This window comes from Protopterus annectens, chromosome 14.part0 (genome assembly GCF_019279795.1).
Source record: "Protopterus annectens isolate FY-2018-M chromosome 14.part0, PAN1.0, whole genome shotgun sequence".
Taxonomy (NCBI): domain Eukaryota; kingdom Metazoa; phylum Chordata; order Ceratodontiformes; family Protopteridae; genus Protopterus; species Protopterus annectens.
Window position 1 is genome coordinate 916,918,592 of NC_056748.1, and position 23,511 is coordinate 916,942,102.

General features: G+C 38.8%; 1 protein-coding gene across 8 annotated transcripts in view; it reads right to left on the reverse strand.

Annotated features, from left to right (window-relative positions):
- Positions 1-4,179: 4,179 nt before the first annotated feature.
- BLNK (B cell linker) overlaps positions 4,180-23,511 on the reverse strand; it is a 964,832-nt gene continuing 945,500 nt past the window's right edge. For all 8 annotated transcript variants that reach the window (XM_044056709.1, XM_044056708.1, XM_044056707.1 and 5 more), the window contains one exon: positions 4,180-5,718. In XM_044056709.1, coding sequence (XP_043912644.1) covers positions 5,590-5,718 — 129 coding nt within the window. In that variant the 3' untranslated portion in view covers positions 4,180-5,589. The remainder of the gene's footprint in view (positions 5,719-23,511) is intronic.

Sequence of the window (23,511 nt, forward strand, 5' to 3'; positions counted from 1 at the left end):
TCTAGTGAAATTTAATAAGTCTGGCTGATTGGGATGGGGCTATGGTGGTTTTGCCAACAGTTACTGAGATAGTGTTCCTTGAAAGCCATAAGGCCTGAACACATTACCTAACTTATAAGCTTAACTAGAACGTCTTGTAATTGTGCATTCATGGAGTTTTGAGTCCTTGACAATGGCAAAATAAGCTATTTTTAAGCAAAAGAAACAAATTAAAGCATTTCCAAAAGAAATTAACATTTAGTGGGGCTGCAGCCCAGTAATCTAACAACAGAAGCCACCCTGGCGCACATGCACGCACACACAGACCTCTCATTGAGACAGTCTTTATAGACACACGTGCACACATTGACATGCTCAAATACACTCATTCTTTACTACTTATCTTTGTGCAGGGCAAAGCTATCCCCCCTTTCCTCTGCAGATCCCCCCATTGAAATGCACATGTGCACTGCACTGTCGAGTGATACTCACTTACACTTAATAAGGAGCATATGTCTTCCATACCATTATCAAGTGCCCATGTCGGCCCATGATGAAGTGCCCCATCCCCTCAGCAAATTAAAAAAAAAAAAGGCTTCAGCTTTTCTGTAGAAAGCTGGTTGGTACTTTTGTACCAATCAACTTCCTACAGATCCATCCCTCCCCTGAAAAAAATTACTTCTGTGTGCCTTTCTGTACTGGTATTTCAGTAAAGAAACGAACAAACAAAAAAATACAAGAACTCTCGATTGTACCACCCCACCCTTGCTGTTCTACTATTCCATACAATGCAAGAAACCTAAAAAACACTGCATTAAGCTGCTTATTGTATTCATTAACACACACCGCATGTCCACCTTCCATATTTACATGTGGCACCTAACAACTTCATGTCTGGTAGTTTGGTAGTGTTATGCAAACATCTAACTACTAAATGGGGAAAGAGTCCCTAGTATGCAAGACATCCTGTGTAATATGCAACTTGTCTGTGAATTTGTGAGTCTAACTACATATTTTATGTGCACGTACATTCACTATGTATTACAAGTGCAAACTCATGAAGTGACACACGCATTGGACATTTCACCCCAACATTCATACATGAATATACTAAAAATAATGAATAATTCTGAACTTAATATAAAACTGTATGTATATTACTGACACAGTGTTCATTCTGAAACCTTTTTGTTTATTGTACTGAGAAGATATATTTCATATGTATACATTATTGAAGCCCGACTCTCCAGTGGATAGAAAATAAGTCTTAATTTAATTTTAATTGTATAGAAAGACAAAAAGTTACATACACAAATAAGTTACATGCATTTCCTGATATTAAAAAATTATTCACAGCAGACATTTGTAGAAATTAACTACACAATTTTTTTAAATTTCCTAATTTGGTGACAAAATACTTTAAGGAAAAAACAGATGTGTATATAATTGTGTTAGGTGTTTCTAAATATTTTCCATTTCATGAAGTAATATGTACTTGACATCAGAACACTTTCTGTAGACTGTTTGGTAGCATACTGAAATTGTAAAGTGCTTCTGAGCCTGGTGACCATTTAAGGGGCATCAGATACCTATGCAGTATGTGCTCAGGTACTGCTCAGTGGTGCTTATTTCAACTTAAGCTAGTGGACCACAGCAAATCTCTTGCAGAAAGCCAAAGCCCCATCTCATTGCTAATATTTTCTAAGATCACCATAAACTAACTTTTAAACATTCTTTGTTAACTCATTAAGTAAGCTTGGTCATAATGAACCCATGATCCCGGCTACAAGTAAATTTTTACTTAGAAATTTACTTTGTACTTAATTAGTTAAAAAAAAGAATTATCTGAATCCTTATGCCCATAAACACACACACACACAAACGCCAAAATAAATGCTTTTGGGGGTTAGTCCATCTTGCACCCTTATTCCTATCTACTCAAGCATTTTACTCCATGGTTGTATACATACCTCTCAACTTCTTAGAGCAAGAAATCTGGACAAAGACATAAATAAAGGAGGGATAAAGCCCCAAAAATAGGGACAATTTTAAATATTACTCTTACAAAGTTAAGTAGATAGAATAACAGGTTTTATATTAGCATGAATTTTCTGAAGGGTATGAAGTCCGAAAGTCAAGTGTCTGTCATTACTTTCTGACTTAAATCTTCAATGATTTGCTAGAAAAACACAATTTTATGACAAATGGACCAAAAATATGAGACAAAAATCTGGACATTCTGCGAAAATCTGTACATTTGAGAGGTATTGTTGTATACCACTCAGGGAAGGTATCTCCAGTTCTCCAGTTTTTGTGTTGGTACAGTTGGACTACATTGCAAGGTTCTGACTACTGAGTTTATTTATATGTTCAGCTCAAAGATGACATTTTGATCATTGGCTTTGGGAATGGAAGTGTGTGTATGAAAAGAGAATGCACATAGCTATGCTAGATATTACTTAATGAGTGTGTATTTATATATATATATATATATATACATATATATATATATATAAATATATATATATATATATATATATATATATATAGTGTATGACTGAATTGTCCCGCCTGAATAATAAATGTAAAACACTAACAAAATAAGTTTGATCATACACAATAGGAAACAAACAAACCGAAAACAATAACTCTAGCCTCAAATTTGTCTGAATAGTGGCAGTGTATTACAGGAAGGTTTTAATAATGTTAAGGGTTAGGGTTGGAGGTAAGGGACAACATTAGGGTTTGGGTTAGCACCCATTAATAAAAAGGGCAGGGGAGCCATTTGTCATGGTGTTACTTTCTTGATATGTTATTATTTGTGAAGTATTTGTAAAATGTTTTGAACGAGAACGTTTATTTATGGAGATATTATACGTCACATTGTAGTAAGCAGTAGCCTATAGTGACTATGTAGACATCTATGTCCACTTTTTTGATATGTCAGTTATTCAATGATTTATTATTAGATTCATAGTTAAAATTGTGTTATCGCAACTTTTGTGTAATGATTATGGAGATGTTTTGATTTGCAGGCATTATTAATAATAATGAGTTTTGATTGTTTTATGTTGGTTTGTTATTAAGATTTTAGGTACTCTTATTAAAGGTTGTGTGCAGCATTTTGTGATTTTGATTGTGTATGGTAGTGGACTTATTCTGTTGGTATAGGTTTCACTTGTTCATTTGATGACAGGCTTCAGCTGAGTGCATTACTTATCTCAGTAAGCTACAGGGGTAAGGCAGAGCTCCAGTTCACAAACATAAACCAGTCTGTTGAAGTATGCACAACACATGCAACCACCTGCACACTTGCAGGCTATTTAGAGGATCCCTAATTCCTCTAACAGCACAAATGCTTATGGACAAAGGGAGGACTTGCAGACTGTGCACAGAAAGTACCCCAGCCTTGAACCAAACAGAGAAGCAGAAGTTGTGAGATATCAATGCTGATGTACACCACTGTGCCACATTTAATATATCTGTGTGATATATAGTTTCTTCTTAAAAAGTACATAGTAGTTTTTTCTAGCATAGACACTGTATCGGACAGATACCTGCTTAACTTCTGTTGATATATATCTTTCTCTCAAATACATACACAAACATGTGCACATGCATACTCATCTTTCCATGCTCCCGACACACATGTACACAAACACGTGCACATGCATACTCATCTTTCCGAGCTCCTGAAAACTGAAGTAAACTTAAATTATGCTGATATTCAGTTATTCCTTCTATCCTTGAATACATTTCTTGATTCTTTCTCTCTCATAGTCCTACTCCTTTTTAAATTCCCTTATAATATTATTTACAACATCCTGTATGTTTTGCTTTGATCTTGTTCTGGAATCCAGTGTACGGGTTCCACAAACAGCCCCTACCAGGTGACACAATCAGTCTTCTGAATACTTATATGTTTGGCTGTAGGCTTTTAAAAGCCAGTGAAGGTCCTGTTGAAATCATCTTTGACTTAATCTTACACTAAGAGATGTTAGGAGGCTACAGAAGTGGGGATAGAGCTAAGTTGTACTTTAGAGAGACTGAATGCATATGTATGTTACTGCCTGTGTGTGTGTGTGTGTGTGTGTGTGTGTGTGTGTGTGTGTGTGTGTGTGTGTGTGTGTGTGTGTGTGTGTGTGTGTGTGTGTGTGTGTGTGTGAGACTTGAGAGAATGAATATATATGTATGTTACTGTGTGTGTGTGTGTGTGTCTCTCTCTCTCTCTCTCTCTGTAAGATTAGGGAGATGACAGGCAGAATGTAATACTGCTCATCATGTATGTTACAGATATTATGCTGGGCATGCTTACACTGAAGGAGATTGCCAAACAGCATGGCTAGCAAAATCATGTCAATATAGCAAGGATACCTGGGAAACAGAAATATTGCCCTCTTATGTATATTTTGTGTTAGGAGGTGTTACTCCATACAAGTGCACCAGACAGACTGCAAGGTATTGCAGTTACATGCCGTTAGTTAGTAATGCAGATTTTAACAATCGTTACTTCCACAGTGTGAATATGCCCAGTTGTTGAAGTCTGTTTGACACCCACTCCCAAGTCTAATAAGGCAGTCTGTTGCCTACAAGTCTCCACCAGCATGTGTATTGACCAGTCTCTGTTATTGACACCTTGTTTGTATTCTTCTCTATGACATAGTTCCTATACAAGGTCCACAATAAGTTATAAGGCAACTACTAATGTGCTTGCCTTTTTCTGAATCAGCCAAGAACTGCAAATAGTATCTATTTTGTCTTATTCTATACCATATAAAGGAAGACAAACATAAACCTGTCTTCTTTCTTCTGCTAGTGCAGAGATATTATGTAGCACACAGAACATATATGCACATCAGTAAATGGCCTTGAGACAATTCAGCAAACTCCTTTTTCAAAATGCTGCAGCTAAAGTGAAGCTTGGTCCTTCATATGATTTTCATAGAATAACTTCATTTGTGTCATGTTTATCAAGTAATGGCAGCTCAATTCCTCTTGCTACATTAATATGTATACAAGTTTTTTAGTTTGTTGGGATTTTATTTTTTTTTTTAAATTAGTATCAACTTCTGAGGAAAAGTTGTTTTATTTATGGCATAATATTGTGAAATTGTATTTCCCCCAGTGTAGCTTTGAAAAAAGATGACTTCCCACTTAGGCATACAAATGTTTTCTAATTTTATATTAAGATATGTGTCATAAGTAATTTTGGAAGTTATTATTCAGCTGAGGAAACTACAACACGTTTGTAAACAATAAACCTAATCTGAATGACCTCTGGATTTTAGAATCAAAATAGTCTAGTTTTTTCATTCTGTATTACTGAACTGTTCACTGTTGTGCCATTTTCTTTTGAAGTTCCTACATTCTCACAATATTGCTTAGAACATTAGTATTTCAACCATAACATGACCGGCTCCAAAGTCCAAGTTTCTTAGAGGAAACTGCCCAGATTTCAGCAATGCTATGACTGATGCAACAATTTTAACACAGCATTTCATTTTTAAATGTTCAGTTTGACAACTTTAAAAAATAGCTGGCCTCTGTACTGATGAGCAGCATACAGTATACTCAGAATCAATTATTCTACCATTGCAGTTGTGTCTTCTTTCATTTTGATTGTGAAACTTGTACAGGGTACTTCAGCTTGGTTGAATCTTTGGTATTATTTTGACTGTCTATAAGAACAAGTGCATTTTGCTGATGATATTCTACCATTTCAGCTACACTGCCAAACCTCTGAAAGAGAAAGAAAAAATATGTTTTTTTTTGTTTTTTTACAAAACTTAAAGTTTAAGATACACAGACAAAGAATTAAACATCTTAAACTGAAAACAAATATTTTACTTTTAAGTTCATAGCTTAACAAAATTTCCAGCTGACAATTCATATTTTCTCATTGAATATTAAAAGAAAATGTACGTGCATGCTGTCTATAAGGTTTAGGTGAGACATAAGACATTTTTAAAACAAATTTTCAAATCATTCCAAGTATTTTACTTAAGCTGTGAAGTTGTAAAAACTGATATAGGACAATTCCTCAAATCCTCCTCCTTCAAAAGTACAATTAATTTATACATTCTGTACGGTATGTTGTTTGCTGCATAAAAAAAGAAATGGATAAATTGTATTTCACCAAAGAAATTAGGCTAACAAAGTGTTTTATGCTGAGCAGTGTACCTTATAGTCCCTTTGTAAGAGCATGTGTCCCCTGAAAATGTCTAATAAGTTTTCCATCTATGAGAGCACTACATATTGGAGGAAGAGGCCTCCAACCTTGAACTGCCCAGTCAGATTTCAACTATGTTACACAGCTGAATTCAAACACTGGTATGAATCTCATTAACACCCATTAAGGGACTGTACAACATCTCTTTAATATACCACGTGCCTAAATAATTAAGTATTCTCTTGCAAAAATTTAAAGAAATGAATGGTTTGCTACATAACTAGAATACCTTTGTAGGAACTTACAATAATATAATCAAATCTTTTAACCATAAATAAATACAATTTGTTTTTAGTTTGCTTTGGTGTAAAGTGCTGCTGCTTACATGTCTTTATTTAACTGTACCTCGTGTAAGATTTGCAGTCCTTTTGACTTGATGGTAGGGTATTCAGACAATGGGGAGTTTGTAGAATTTTGTATTGAAAATGTGATACTCAAAAAGTTGGTACTTCAAGCACTTAACTAGATTTCCGATGCCACCAGACACCAAAAGCATACAAAAATAAGAAATGAAAGAGATATTAAACTGTGCAGCTTTATTATGCACCCACATATAATACTTTTTAAACTGTGGATATCATACCGGGGACAAATGGAACAATTGTCATGGCAATTAAATGTAAAAGAGATACTCTCCAACATCTAAGCCAAACTGTAGTCTTCACCACTGCAGACCGATAAACAAGTAAGGTACTTGTCTTTTTGTATTGAATTGTACTGTTTTTTACCCAGTAAGACCTACTCATTCCTGTCTCAATGCAGCTCATTCCACCCCAGGATGCCTACAAAGATGGACTGCTGTCTGCAGTTTGCTGAATAGTGCTACTAATCATCTTTGATAAGTTCTTAAGCACTGCATTCTGATTACCCCACTTTTTGATTTATCTTGATTAGCTGAAGAATGTGTGCATATCGTTTGAACATCTCTGCAAAAGGAAATCAGGAATGTTCTTGTGTTGCTACATTGCTTAGACAAATGCCTATCTGGTTTTACCAAATGCTTTATAAAATCATATAAATTGTACTACTGCAATTCATGGCACTCTAATGGTAACAGTTTTTTTATAGTGCAGATAATTACTGCCTGAATAAAAATACAAAAAAAAATAGCAGAATAAAATGAAAATATGTATATGTAATAACACTTCTCATTAACTTGTTAATTACTTTCTAGGGCCACAACTTCTTCAACACTTTATAGAGCTATTATTATAGCTACAATATTGTTATATGGTTTATACCAAAATTCAGAAGGTCCAGTCCAAATAAGCCAGCCAAGTGTGAGCTTTAACGCAGTTTTAATCTTAAGAAAAACAACAATATAGCGTTTTCGCTACTGATATTTCAGTAGCTTCTTCTTCATCAGAATAAAAACAAGTTGGCGCCAAAGTCCTTATTTAAAAAGGTCTTAAAAATGACGTCACAGTTTAAATACAAGAACTTGCGCATTTAAAGTTACAGTTACAAAGCCAACTCAAAACCACAGCGCAGTAACCATAAAAGTACTACAGTGCTAATGATAAGAAACTTCAACTGTCATAGTTATGTTTATAGTTAATTAATTAATTAGTTACCCCAATGTCCAGGGTTTTTTTGTTTTAAAGTTTACATTTATAGATCGATATAGACATCTCTTACGCTGACAGAATTAGCGCACAGCTTTCAACCCCCATGCAATAAAAATAGAGTACCAATACAAGTAAATTCTACTTAAATAATGTAACTGAAAACATTATAAAAAACATTATAAAAACTTTAAGACTTTAGAAGTTGTAAAAATGTTACAATGTTAGTTAGAAATTTTATAAGGAGACTAATCCAGTCTACTATATTGATAAACTGCATAAAACATGTATATCTATACATCAATCTAATACCTACACTGTGTTGACATCACAGACTTCATGTGTGCCTAGAAAGGGGCCAACCAGAATTATTTCCTTTACTTATCAACAAGAGGAAAAAAAGGAAATTAATACTAGTAAAGAAATTACATTATCTCATGTAACTCTTAAGTTTAAGGATACAAGAGATATTACAATGTTCGTTGAGGCCAGGACTATTAACAGCTTCCAGTTTTATCTGCCACTCTAATTCCTTAATTTCAAGGAGTAACCCATAGGGTCCCCCCGGATATTATGTGGGATATGGTCAATGGCTACAAAGTGGAAGCTATGACCACTCTGATTTATAATGTGCTTCGCTAAAGCATTGTCATCTTTCTTTTTCTTAATTGCATAAATATGTTGGTAGATTCTATCCTTAAACCTTTGATCTGTCTTACCAACATAATATGCTGGACAGCAGTCACATATGGCCAGATAAACTATTGATCTTATATTGCAGTCCATTTTATAAAAAATATCATATTTCTTACCTCTAATTTGGAATGTCGAACCTGTTCTTACAAATTTGCACCAATTACAATGGCCGCATGTAAACGTGCCTTTCTGTTTTGAAAAGAAATCCAGCTTTTTATTTCTTTCTAACAGTCTTTTGAGGTTGTTACCTCTCCTATAAACAATAGAGGGTAGAGTATCAAATTTTTCAGAAAGTTGAGAATTACTGGTAATGAAATACCAGTTCTTGTGTATAATAGATCTTATAGCAGTAGAATCCAAATTAAAGGTAGTTATAAAACTATTTCCAAAATTGGATCCTAAATTGCCTGAATTACTATTACTATTGTTACACTGTGTTACTAAACTGGTGTCAATTAGAGCAAACCTTGTTGTAAATGTATCTATAGTATCATCAGGGGTAGGATGGCTACTAGCTAACAAAGGTGCATATAGTCCAGACTGTCTTTTATATCTGACTTCTTGTGTAAGTTCCAAAATTAAATCTTCAGGGTAATCCCTACTTGAGAACATCCTTCCAAGTGTAATGCATTCTTCTTCAAAACTTTCAACTGTACTGCACATTTTTGAAGCCCTGATTAACTGGCCTTTCACCACAGATCTTTTTTGTCTATAAGGGTGCTGGCTAGAGAAGTGAAGAAATGAATTACAATAGGTCGGCTTTCTAAAAATGGAAGAAAGAAAGCCACCTCTTGAGGTATCCTTCTCAAGCCTAACATCCAGATAGTCAATTTGCGAAGTTGAAAATTGAAAGGTAAATTTGAAGAAGTCAGTAGTATTGTTCAGATAGTTCACCAGAGTGCCAGCCTCAAAATTATTCCCTTTAAATAAGATAAAGATATCATCCAAATACCTAGTATAATAAGATGGGACATTCCTTGCTGAATTAAGAACTTTATTTGACATTCAAGGGTCACAGTTGCTTGAGTTGTTGATAAAACATTACTCTTTGTGCATTTCATCCCTTACCAATGAAATTAATCAACTGGACAACCTGATTAAATTTGACTTGGACTTTATCAGGTACAAATATGACTACACTAGGATATTTAACAGCATCGATGCCCTTTTGGTCAAACTGAAAAGTACTAAAACTAAAAAGCTTAACAGGGACAGATTGTCATACCAACAAGGTAAGGCCTACCCTAAGCTGGCAGTATTAAACTCTAATACTGACAACATGGGGTCTCAAGAGGTGGCTACCAATGACCAAGAAGGATTTGGTCAACAAACTGATGGCAACTTAGATGCCATCTTTGAAGAACAAAACCCAGACCCAGAACAAGGCCCTAGAAGAAGCAATAGACTAAAAGCTAACAGAAATAACAACTTTAACCCTCCCTTGTACAATCAACGTGGTGAATTGGACCAAGGCAATAATAATAACAATTTTTTAGGACAGTACAACAACAATCGTCCACCCAACCGGAAAACCAGGAATTGGAACAGGCGTTAGAGTCGAGTGTGAATAATGGTGGTGATGTACCTGCAGTGAATAATTTAAAGATACTTTTTAATACTAAAGGTGACTTTAAGATCTACAACTTTGCTAATGTCACACTTGACCAGAGTCTTATTGACCTTCTAGCTCTTGGTAACACCTTTGTACCTAGCCAATCCTTTGATCTTACTAGTACGATTATAGACCTGAAAAGTTTTGTACGGAAATTAAATCTCGATATTTTATTTCCTAACACTACAAAAGAATACAACTGTACCCTTAAACTACCTAGTGTATTTAATTCAGTACTACACCCAGATCTTATTTTATTTGAAAAAGCATGTGAGGTGGATTTTAGACATTTACACAAGAACCAAAAAACTCAAACAAGGTTTAAGAAATATAATACATCAAGGGACCAGATGGAATTGTTGCATAACTTATGTAGCTTACCAGTTAGAGTACTCAAACCAGACAAAGGGGGTGGTTTAGTCATTTTAGAAAATAATGACTATAGAGATAAGATGCTAGCTGTCTTAGATAACCCAGCATATTCTTTATCATCTAAGAATGAAATGAACATGACATATTCTAGGAATAGGGGTTATTTTAGAGACCTATTTCTAGCTGGAAAGATAGATTCAGAAACCTACCACTATATAGACATCACATTCCCCAAGGTCCCAGTGATTTTTGGAATTCCAAAAATACATAAAGACTTGATAAACCCCCCAATGAGGGCCTTGGTGGATGGCAGGTCTTCTATGACCCACCCCTGTGCACGTCTGGTAGATAAAATCTTGAGTAAATATCTCAAGTTTATCCCCCACATTTGTAAAGACTCTTGGTCTTTTCTCCATGATATAAACAATATTCCTTTCGACGAGGCCTATAATTTTCTTACCATTGATGTGGTTGATCTATACACCTCGATCCCACACAATGAGGCTGTTGAATGGGTTAGTAATATATTAGGTGACCTGGGTGCACCACAGCTAGAAATTGACACTGTTGCTGAACTGTTAGATATCATCCTTTCCTCTAATTTCTTCCTATTTGAGCAACAATACTATTTGCAAACGCAGTGTATCGCAATGGGTTCGCCCTGTGGCTCTAGTGTAGCAAATGTATTTGTTGCATTTTGGGAAAAACAATTTTTGACACACAATAATGAGTTTCAACAACAAGTTTCTTATTATACTAGGTATTTGGATGATATCTTTATCTTATTTAAAGGGAATAATGTTGAGGCTGGCACTCTGGTGAACTATCTGAACAATACTACTGACTTCTTCAAATTTACCTTTCAATTTTCAACTTCGCAAATTGACTATCTGGATGTTAGGCTTGAGAAGGATACCTCAAGAGGTGGCTTTCTTTCTTCCATTTTTAGAAAGCCGACCTATTGTAATTCATTTCTTCACTTCTCTAGCCAGCACCCTTATAGACAAAAAAGCTCTGTGGTGAAAGGCCAGTTAATCATGGCTTCAAAAATGTGTAGTACAGTTGAAAGTTTTGAAGAAGAATGCATTACACTTGGAAGGATGTTCTCAAGTAGGGATTACCCTGAAGATTTAATTTTGGAACTTACACAAGAAGTCAGATATAAAAGACAGTCCGGACTATATGCACCTTTGTTAGCTAGTAGCCATCCTACCCCTGATGATACTATAGATACATTTACAACAAGGTTTGCTCTAATTGACACCAGTTTAGTAACACAGTTTAACAATAGTAATAGTAATTCAGGCAATTTAGGATCCAATTTTGGAAATAGTTTTATAACTACCTTTAATTTGGATTCTACTGCTATAAGATCTATTATACACAAGAACTGGTATTTCATTACCAGTAATTCTCTCAACTTTCTGAAAAATTTGATACTCTACCCTCTATTGTTTATAGGAGAGGTAACAACCTCAAAAGACTGTTAGAAAGAAATAAAAAGCTGGATTTCTTTTCAAAACAGAAAGGCACGTTTACATGCGGCCATTGTAATTGGTGCAAATTTGTAAGAACAGGTTCTATATTCCAAATTAGAGGTAAGAAATATGATATTTTTTATAAAATGGACTGCAATATAAGATCAATAGTTTATCTGGCCATATGTGACTGCTGTCCAGCATATTATGTTGGTAAGACAGATCAAAGGTTTAAGGATAGAATCTACCAACATATTTATGCAATTAAGAAAAAGAAAGATGACAATGCTTTAGCGAAGCACATTATAAATCAGAGTGGTCATAGCTTCCACTTTGTAGCCATTGACATTATCCCACATAATATCCGGGGGGGACCCTATGGGTTACTCCTTGAAATTAAGGAATTAGAGTGGCAGATAAAACTGGAAGCTTTTAATAGTCCTGGCCTCAACGAACATTGTAATATCTCTTGTATCCTTAAACTTAAGAGTTACATGAGATAATGTAATTTCTTTACTAGTATTAATTTCCTTTTTTTCCTCTTGTTGATAAGTAAAGGAAATAATTCTGGTTGGCCCCTTTCTAGGCACACATGAAGTCTGTGATGTCAACACAGTGCAGGTATTAGATTGATGTATAGATATACATGTTTTATGCAGTTTATCAATATAGTAGACTGGATTAGTCTCCTTATAAAATCTCTAACTAACACTGTAACATTTTTACAACTTTTAAAGTCTTAAAGTTTTTATAATGTTTTTTATAATGTTTTCAGTTACATTATTTAAGTAGAATTTACTTGTATTGGTATTCTACTTTTATTGCATGGGAGTTGAAAGCTGTGCGCTAATTCTGTCAGCGTAAGAGATGTTTATTTCGATCTATAAATGTAAACATTAAAATAAAAAAACCCTGGATATTGGGGTAACTAATTAATTAAATAACTATAAACATAATTATGATAATTGAAGTTTTTTATCATTAGCACTGTATTATTTTTATGGTTACTGCGCTGTGGTTTTGAGTTGGCTTTGTAACTGTAACTTTAAATGCGCAAGTTCTTGTATTTAAATTGTGACGTCATTTTAAAACTTTTTTAAATAAGGACTTTGGCGCCAACTTGTTTTCATTCTGATGAAGCTACTGAAATATCAGTAGCGAAAACGCTATATTGTTGTTTTTCTTAAGATTAAAACTGCGTTAAAGCTCACACTTGGCTGGCTTATTTGGACTGGACCTTCTGGATTTTGGTGTTTCCGATAGTTTTTTGCCTTGGTTTTTAGTTATATGGTTTATGCCATATGCTGTTTTTGTGCAAACTCTTGTCTTCATAATGATGTTATTAACTTCATTTTACTGCATTCTGGAATGAACCAGAATGGATAGCTGTCAATTTTAAGTAGAAGTTTTGTGGTATGTGCTCATACTGCTTAGAACTGACCGAGTGGCCTTAGATTGTATCTTGTTCACTTGTAACTCTCCAGTCAGTATAGTCTGAAGAAATTTGTGTTGAGACTCCTCCTTATATTACTCATGACCAGAAATAGCTTCTCTCTTTCTGACCAGAATCTACCTCTATCCAATCCCTGATTACCTTTAAGGTCATATTTATCTGTTTCACTGACAAGTTTGCCAAAATTCAAATTTTTGTCTGCTAGCCCACATAGAAATGTGAGTTTCAAACTTAGAACCTACAGCTAGGCTTTATAAAATCATTTATCATTGTCTTCATCTTATGGGAAAAGGGAAACAATGTCCAAAATTATGTAGCAGCTCACGACGTAAATTCAGATTTCCCTATAAAGGTCATTCGCTTTAGACTTAAAGACTTCATGGGTGTCATATTTTTAATATAGTTAGGTAATTTTTTCTAATGATCTACTGCTCTGTTACAGTAAGTAGTGTCTTATCTCAGTCTGAAGTACCTTAACAGTCTCCAGCCACCACACTTCTTTGATAGACGTAAGTCCAAGGCATTAAAACAGAAATACAGTATTGCAACCCTTGCATATCATTATTAAATCTCCCGAGTCATCTGTAGGATAAAGAAAATATATTCAGACATTATACCCTTTCATTAAGTGATGATCTGCTCATGTGATCTCTTATCTTTGTTATTATAATTTTTCATTTGTTTCACAGATATATATATATATATATATATATATATTTTGTGTTTGTGTATAAACTAGGCAACTACATTCCAACAGATTCGTGATAATTTCTTGTACCGAAATGAAGACTGTGAAAGGCTGGGAGCACCAGGAACCAAAAGTGTATTAAAACAATAATTTAATAAATGAAATATACAGTACAGTTATGTAATTTCATGTAGGATTCAGGACTTCATCAGAATACCATCTGCATAAAATCAAGCCCTTAAGTACATAACAAATATCACATGGCTTAGACTGCTAAGCAACATTAATTATTTGAACTAGGTTAAATTAAATGAATTAAAGAATAATTCTGAATATTGGACAAAAGCACTTAATTGTATTGCATATTTGATTTATTAAATCATTGTTTTCATACACATTTTGGTTCCTGGAGTTTGTAGCCTGTTACAGTCTTCATTTCAGTTCTGGTGTTTCCTATGACTGGTGCAACTTTGGGTTATTGATACTTATTGTACAAAAAATCCCCAATGGACAACAGTATGAAAATATTCACAGATCTAGCACAAAGTGGCCTTGGTAGCTGCCTTAGGGCCAGTGCTGACTGGTGGGCCTTGTCTGGCTTAAAAAAGTGCTGTGTAAATGCTAAATCTAACTAAAAATAAATAAACAGAAATGCTCCATCTTATCTTTAAAAAAAACACACTTTCTCAGCCTAGAAATTCTTAGCATCAGGGCATGCTTAAAAAAACACACTGTCTCATCCTCTTTATGTCAGCACATCTCTGGAAAGATTTGGAAGCTGTCACTACATACTATATGAGATTTGAGTGCTGGAACAACATGTCTCCCGTCTTTTCCATAGCATGGCACATGCTGTCTGGCAGCAGAAAGTGAGTGCACAGGAGTGAGTTGAGTTGTGTTTGGAGCAGAAACATCTCCTGCCTCGGGGAAAAACAGTGCAGAATGAAACCAACACTTAACAATGCATCTGCCATTAGTATGTTTGCAATCGAAACAGCATATCTGCTGTCTTGGGAAAGACAGTACAGGACATTTGAAAGTGGAGAATGAGACTTTGCAACAGTGGGTGAATGCACAATAGAGTGTTGCAATAGAAAAATCACATCTCTGGAAAGATAGCTTTTCATGGGAGATTTGAACATGCAGAGTAAAAGTGTGTGTGTGTGTGTGTGTGTGTGTGTTTGAGAGGCATGCCTCAGTTAGGGGGTATTTGCCTAGTCAAGTGACTTGCCCAGAGTCAAACTCTGAACCTTAGCTGTAGGAGGCAAGAGCCTTAGTTCTCCACACCAACTGACAGGCCTCAGTATTTTTGAGGATTACAGTCTGTCAGTGTCTGTCAATGCCAGTCACAGGGTTCCATAGCTGTACATCTTTATTGAAAACCTGTTGCTCTGTTAACTTTTTAATTGATACAAAATAATCTACTCTTATCTGTCTCCAGTTGTGCAGAACTCTGATTTTGTATCATATTTATGCCCTGCTCTTGTGCAAGTCATTTAACCATAGATTTTTTTTTGGCAAATGGAACTCTGGGCTAGGCTCCTCAGCAGTAACTACCTCTGAGCCAGAGTACTTAAACTATAAAGGAAGGAAGGAAATTGATTGTAGTACATTGGAGCATTATCATATAAACCATCTTTCTTTGAATGTGATCCTTGGTTTCCTTGTTCTGCTGAATGTTGACAGCATGTTTATTATGTAGCTGTGAATAAACTGGAAAGTATAGTCTGAGTTTAATGTTATCATTTAATGTTAAGTTGTCAATCTCGCCTTCATTCTTGCTTGATGGGTTCGGAGCCGATCCTCGGCTCCGACTCGGCACTTGCTAAGCTCGAGAGTCACTTTTACCAGCTCGAGGCAGCCCCATATCCCATGATGCAAGGCGGTAAGTACCCAGATCTCGTTTGCCGCTTCGCTGATGAGGTCCTCCTTTTACCAGCTCCTGGTAAGTGATTTATACATTACTGTTTTTGCCCCTTTTTCAATTTAAACTTTATTTTTAACAGTTTTAGGTTAGATTTAGTCCCTTTCTGACTAGAATTTCCCCTCACTCCTAAATTTTTTTAGTCAGGCCTTCTCCCCTCCCATCCCCCCCCCCCTTGTTAGGGTGTGTGTGTGTATGTGAGAGGTTAGTGAATTCTTTTATTTTGGGATAATTGTTTCTTGGACTGTGTTGTGTGTGTGTTTTTTTACAACCATGTCTAAGGAAAGGGTCTCAGGCTTTAAGAAGTGTGACTCGTGCTGTCAGAAGATGTCTCTGACAGACGGTCACACTTCTTGCTTGTACTGCCTGGGACCTCTCCACCTGCAGGACTCCTGTGCGATTTGTCATTCCTTTAGCCAGAGAGTCCTGCAGGAGAGGAGAAACAAGCTGATTTTGAGGGGCCTACTTAAACCGGAGGGCTCTCTGGCTAAGTCGGCTCCGAGCAAGACTTCCAAGTCTTCCAAGGCCCAGGCTTCTGTGTCTAAGCCTGCGGCCTCGGCTCCGACTCTTTCAGAGTCGAGATCAGCTCCGACTGGAGCCGATCCTGGTTTGCACAAACCTTCGGCACCGATGGCTATCGGTGCCGATACTGGTTCGGTCACATCGGTGTCGGCTCCGATCGGTTCCGACCACCATGTGGCTCAGGCTTCGGTGTCGGCGCCGACCGGCTCCGACACCCTTACCTTTATGTCTGTATCGGCTCCGGCCGGAGCCGATGCATCGAGACCTTCTGTCGGTGCCGAAAAGTTGTCTGCTCCGACAGCATCCATGGTTTCGTCGGCTCCGATGGTTCCTTCGAGGAAGAGGTCCAGGTCCCCTTCCTTGGAACCGATACTCTCGGCTCCGGCATCTCCTCTCCTCTCGGAACGGAGCCATCGGAGCCGATCATCCAGGTCATCTAGGCTTTCTGACCATGATTTAGAGAGGGTGGTCAGTAGATTATTAAAATCACAGGCACTGGCCCAGATGCTACATAGTCCGTCTCAACAGACGACTATTAGTCCACACCCCATTGCTGTTCCTCCTTCGACTCTACCCCAGAGTTTGGAGCTGGAGTCTTCGGGAATAGTTTCTGCTATGGCTGAGGGACAGATACCTCCCCCTTCTGCTCCCTCAGCCTCTACTCTTATCTCCTCTTCGAGACCTTCCTTAGAGGGATTCGGTGGTTGGGCTTCCCTGGTCTCCTCCGAGGGGGTGAGTGGCATCAGACCCTTGTCCGACCCCACTCTTCCCCTTGGAGCCTCGGCCTTGGTGAGCTCGGCTCCGACATCTGCCTCAGAGCCTTCCCTTTCGGTGGGCCCTGGAGTTCCTGGTTCTTGAACGGATTCTCTCGGACCTCCTGGGAGGGAGCCTTGAGGTGATGAAGAGTGTGCTGGCCACTGGACTCAGCCAGCAGTCTGTTCCCTTAGCTCCTCCCTCACGGTGCCTGTCGATATCTCTGCCATCTCTCTTGCTCCCGGACCCAGAGATCCTCCGCCTCAGGTTTCCCCACTGGGAAGAACCCCCTCTTCCGAGGATTCTCCTGATCAGTCGGGGGATCCCAGCAAGAGGACCTGTAAGAGGAAACACGTAGACTCCCGAGTCTATCACTTCAGATACCGACTTAGATGAGTTGGAGGGATCCCCAAGATCCCCTCTGAGGATGTCTCCTTTTCAGACATCCTAGAACTCCTTAAACAGAGGAAACTGGCCCTCAATAATCCCTCTGAGGATGAGTCGGTATACCTGGAGGCGTTTGGATCTCGGCCCTCCACCTCCTGGGTGTCTCCGCCTTCGACCCCTTATGCAGGTTATTGCTCGAAAGGCTTGGGCTGCTCCTGACTCTGTAGAGCCAGTTCCTAGGAGGCCTTCTAAATTTATTACTGCCCCTTCGGACAAGCAATTCCTCACAAAAGGTGTCCCTGCTGATGCCATGGTGGTGGCGGCTGCCACTAAGAAGGAACTTGCAGATCCTTCCGTACCTGTCCATCCTCCAAATAAGGACTCTAGGACCATGGATAGGTATGGTAAGCGGATGTTCTCTTCAGCGACCTTTGCTATGCGCTCGCTGAACTACCTATGTCACTTCACCAGACTCCAAAGGGATATCCTTAAGGAGCTAGGTGAAGTAGTACAGGATCCCACAGCTGCAGGGGCTCAAGAAAAAATTGCTTCGCAGCTAGGAACCCTTAATTCTATTGCTAACTCCTCCATGCGACTGATATCATATGCAGCAGATGGAGCGAGTAGGGCCACAGGTACAGGTGTGGCTCTTAGACGCCAAGCCTGGATGCGGCTCTGTAATTTTGCAGATCCCTTTAAGGCGTCCTTCACAAACTCTCCCTTTGATGGGTCAGCTTTGTTTGGCCCTCAAGTGAAGGAAACGTTGACCAGGTGTGAGCAGGACGGCAAGACTCTTTCTGCCGTAGGGGTCCATTTTTCCACCCCTTCTAGACCTTACCCTAAAGGTCAGAAGGGTGGCAAAATGTGGTTCCGCAAATCCCAAGGAGTCATGCCGGATTCACATGGTCAGTTTACCCCTAGAGGCAGAGGGGGTAACAATAACAGATGCCGCTCTAGAGGCAGAGGGGGTCCACAAAACCATGGAAGCAGAGAGCCTCTCTCTGACAAGCCCTTTCAGCATCTCTGAGATGTTGCCCGACTGTCCATCCTTGGAGGCAGTCGGGGGGAAGACTATCGCTGTACCCAGAAGCCTGGCTTTCCCTAACTCAAGACAGATGGGTACAGTCGATCATATCTGAGGGTTACAAAATTCCTTTCGAGGAAACTCCCTTCTCACACTCAAATTCCCTTCCAGATGTACCACCCGGTCTAAGGGAAATTGCAGAGTTAGAAGTTTTAAAACTTCTGCAAAAAAGAGCCATTCAGCCAGTTACAACAGATCATTCAGAGCCCGGAATCTACTCAAGGTTCTTTTTGGTCCCCAAAAAGACGGGAGACTGGAGACCAATATTGGATCTCAGCAGACTCAACAAGTCTGTCAGGAAGACAAGATTCCGAATGGTCACACTTCAGTCAATTCTGCCCTTCTTACAGAAGGACAACTGGATGTGCTCAATAGATCTTCAGGATGCGTACTATCACATAAAAATTCACAGACGCTCCAGAAGGTTTCTCCGCTTTCGGCTGGGGTCCAGTCATTTCCAATTCAGAGCCCTGCCCTTTGGTCTCACTACAGCCCCCAGAGTGTTCACCAAATGTATGGCAGTGGTCACGGCTCACCTGAGACGTCAAGGATTCCAGGTGTTTCCGTATCTTGATGACTGGCTCCTTTCAGCCACCACCAGGCATCAGCTTCTTCAAGCCAGGGATTACACAATAAATCTTTGCACTCAATTGGGCATCTCGATCAACTACGGAAAATCCTCCTTATTGCCCTGCCAGTGTATTACTTTCATAGGCGCAAACTTAAACACTGTTCGGATGTCAGCTACCCTCACAGACCAGAGAATCTCAGATATACAAGGTCACGTGAGAATCATTCTAGCCAACAAGAAAGTTCAAGCCAGAATGGTTCTAAAAGTGTTGGGCCTCATGGCTGCGGCCATTACCCTTCTTCCCCTGGCTCGCTTCTATATGCGCCTTCTTCAGTGGATGTTGTTCACTCAGTGGTCTTACCAACAACTTCCGATGCATCACCAAATACTGGTGACGCAGATTTGCAAGAATCATCTTGTTTGGTGGATTACTTCTCCCCAGATTCACCAAGGCCGACCCTTTGTACTCCCAGCCTCGGTAGCCACTGTCACTACGGATGCCTCCCTGATCGGGTGGGGGGGGCATTATCAGGGCAGGATGGTTCATGGGACGTGGCAACCGTTCGAATACCACCTGCACATAAATGTCCTAGAGATGAGAGCAGTGCTTTTAACGTTGCAAGCCCTCAACGACTTTCTTCCCTTGGGGACAATTGCAGTCCACACAGACAACATGTCTGTAGTATGGTATATCAACAAACAGGGCGGAACCAAGTCCTACCCCTTGTGTCGAGAAGCGCTCAGACTTTGGCAATGGGCGATCTCCTCTCATCGGTTTCTGGTAGCAACGCATATCCCTGGGAAAACCAACATTTTAGCGGACAGATTGAGCAGAGCTATTCTCATGCCTCACGAGTGGTCTCTCAAACAATCTATAGTGGAGGAGATTTTTCTAGAATGGGGTCGCCCATGTTGCGATCTTTTTGCTACTCCCCAAAACAGCAAATGCCCAGACTTCTTCTCTCTCTTCCCACTGCCGGGCCATCCCCCCAGAGACGCTCTGACCCAGGATTGGCCCCAGGGACTTCTTTATGCATTTCCTCCCTTTCCTCTGATCCCACAAGTTATCCAGAAAGCCACCATTTTGAGAGCCAAAATGATTCTCATTGCTCCTTATTGGCCTCGACAAATTTGGTTTCCGTTCCTCCATCGTCACCTTTTGGTGCAGCCGTGGCATCTGGACCCAGTGCCAGATCTTCTGATTCACCAATCGGGTCAGCTGCACCGGTCTATCCCTTCTCTCAACCTCACAGCATGGTTGCTCCACTTCCTTCCTTAGCCAGGCTTCCTATGATCTCTAATTCTGTTAGAGACATCTTAGTAGCTTCCTTAAAATCCTCTACTAGGAGGATTTATACTAGCAAATGGAAACGTTTTTCTTATTGAGCAAAAGCCAAAAATATTGATCCCTTCACTGCTCCAGTACAAGCAGTTTTGGATTTCTTAGCGGAGACTTTTCACGCGGGCTCCTCTTCTTCCACGGTCAAAGTTCAGTTGGCCGCTATCTCGAACTTTCATGTTGGGTTTGCAGATCACAACATTATGTCCCACAGGCTTTGTAGAGCCTTCTTGAAAGGAATTTTTCTCCTGAAACCTCCAATCAGGAGTCCTCCTCCTCAATGGGACCTAAATCTAGTGCTGACATCCTTGATTCTTCCTCCCTTCGAGCCAGCTGTTTCATGTTCCCTGAAATTTCTCTCATGGAAAACTTTATTCCTGGTTGCTATTACATCGGCTAGGAGGGTGTCTGAACTTCATGCTCTAGCTGTTCGCCCCCCTATTTAGTCTTCCACAAAGACAGAGTATCATTGAGAACTAATCCGACCTTTTTGCCTAAGGTCGCCTCAAAGTCTAATTTGAATCAGGCTATTGATCTTCCTGTTTTTTTCCCAAACTATTCAAACAGATCGGAACAGAAATTACATTATCTTGATGTCCACCGCCAACTCCGATATTATTTGGACAGAACAAAACAATTCAGGAAATCCGATCAACTTTTTGTTTCTTATGCTGATAACAAGAAAGGCCTTCCTGTCTCTAAAGTGACCTTATCTAGATGGCTTTCTTCTGTCATCTCTGAAATTTATCAGCTCAGGGGAAAACAGCTGTGCTCGAAACCCAAAGCGCATTCAACCAGAAGCTTAGCCACTTCCACAGCTTTTCAAGCTAGACTTCCATTAGACACTATTTGTGCAGCAGCCACTTGGGCCACTCCTCATACATTTGTTTCCCATTACAAATTGGATTTGGCCTCTAGGGACAGAGCCAGTTTTGGCTCTACAGTTCTCAAGAGTCTGTTCCATTGAGCCACCCAGGATAGAGGTGCTAGGGACGCGGTCCCATCAAGCAAGAATGAAGGCGAGATTGACAACTTAACATTGAGAAGTTATGTACCTACCATAAAGTTCCTTGTTAGTTGTCTTCTCTCGCCTTCTTTCATGCGACCCTCCCTCCTTCCCCCAGGCCTGGACAGACCTTTCTCTCTACAAGGAAGTATGCTTCTGTAGACCATACAGTGCTGGTCCTTCTACCATCCTTCAGGTTTTTTCTCTCCTTCTTTCTTCCTTTTGAAAGTTATTATGCTAGGTGCTATTGCCTATTGTCATCAAACGAGATCTGGGTACTTACCGCCTTGCATCATGGGATATGGGGCTGCCTCGAGCTGGTAAAAGTGACTCTCGAGCTTAGCAAGTGCCGAGTCGGAGCCGAGGATCGGCTCCGAACCCATCAAGCAAGAAAGAAGGCGAGAGAAGACAACTAACATGGAACGTTATGGTAGGTACATAACTTCTCATTATTTTAACTTAGCCTGTTTTTGCAGGTTCACAGGTATTATATAAGGAAGCTCTAAGCTGTTATAGAGTTGCTTCTTCTAGCACATAGTTTGATTCCTCAGCTTTCATTTGTCTTCTGTGTGACTCTGCCGAGTTACTTCACCAGACAGTATTCCTGAGCTACTCCTGAAAAGGGAAACTTGTGTCCAGTGGGCTGGTCCAAATTGTTAGCAAATGTATTATACATTTGTTTTTTGAATTCCTGCATCCTCCTCATATATGCTAATTAGTATTTCACTATATGCTGTTTGAGTATCAATCCCAATATGTATCTTGTAGTTTAATGGGTTGCTAGATGCATTTTTATCAAATGTGAATTTGAAGGGAAGAAAAGTTTTCTACTCCTCATGCTAAGTCTGTTTTCAAAGTTAAAATGTTTTGTTTTTTCTTCAGAAAATAGCGGTTAGTGTTTTTTTTTCTGTAAAATGCAAAATAAAAGTTTTAAATGAAATCCAAATCTTTGTGATAATTGTAAAAGTACAGAAAAAAGTAATATGTATGCTGATATGTTTGAACAGTGTTTATGGTAATTGGTGGGAAACAGGCATGTAACAGGATTTTGATATGGCTGGTGGGGGCCTGATTCATTACCTTGCATAAGGCCCCATTTGTCCATGACCTAGCTATGTTGACTTTGGAGATGTATGCTGCAACAATACAGCATTATTAGTCTTGGAAGTAGGTCAGATCTGTAGTAAGTAATGTTAGATGGGATCGTTATTCTTGATGACAGAGTAGACATAGAGAGGTCAGAAATGAGCTGTAGATGTCCTGCAAGCATGTAATCCCCTCCAGAAAATATGTTATATGCAGTAATAGTTCTGATTTGTGTATGACTTGTAGGTAGTTGATCAAAATCTGCTGCAGCATTTATATTATCTTTAATTATTTTGCTTAGTTTATTGCACTAAAGAACTAATTAATTCAGTAATAGGCCTGAATTGTGTAATATAGTCTAAACATGTTCTCTTTTAGTAATCTATTTTTTTTGCATTACTTTCTTTACAGCCTCCAGCACCTGCAAAGGGGTTGAACATATTTAGTTAAAAACTGTTACTCTGACAGTTAGTGTAGTGGATTAAAGCTCTGATTTGTTAATGACTTGCTTCCTTTGGCAAGGGTGCAGGATTTAAATCTTTCCACTTTCATTTACCTACTATGTGATATTGAGCAAGTCACTTAACCAGACAGTACTTTGGAGCAATGGGAAATTTGGGTTATGCTTCTTTTAGGATCATAGGTTCATAGGAGATTACTAGGCTATCAATCCAGAGGTCATTTCAAGCATAACCATTTCATCCCAATGTAATAGCATAGAAATGTTAGTTAATACCCAAGATTGTATTTAGTAATGGCTGCTCATG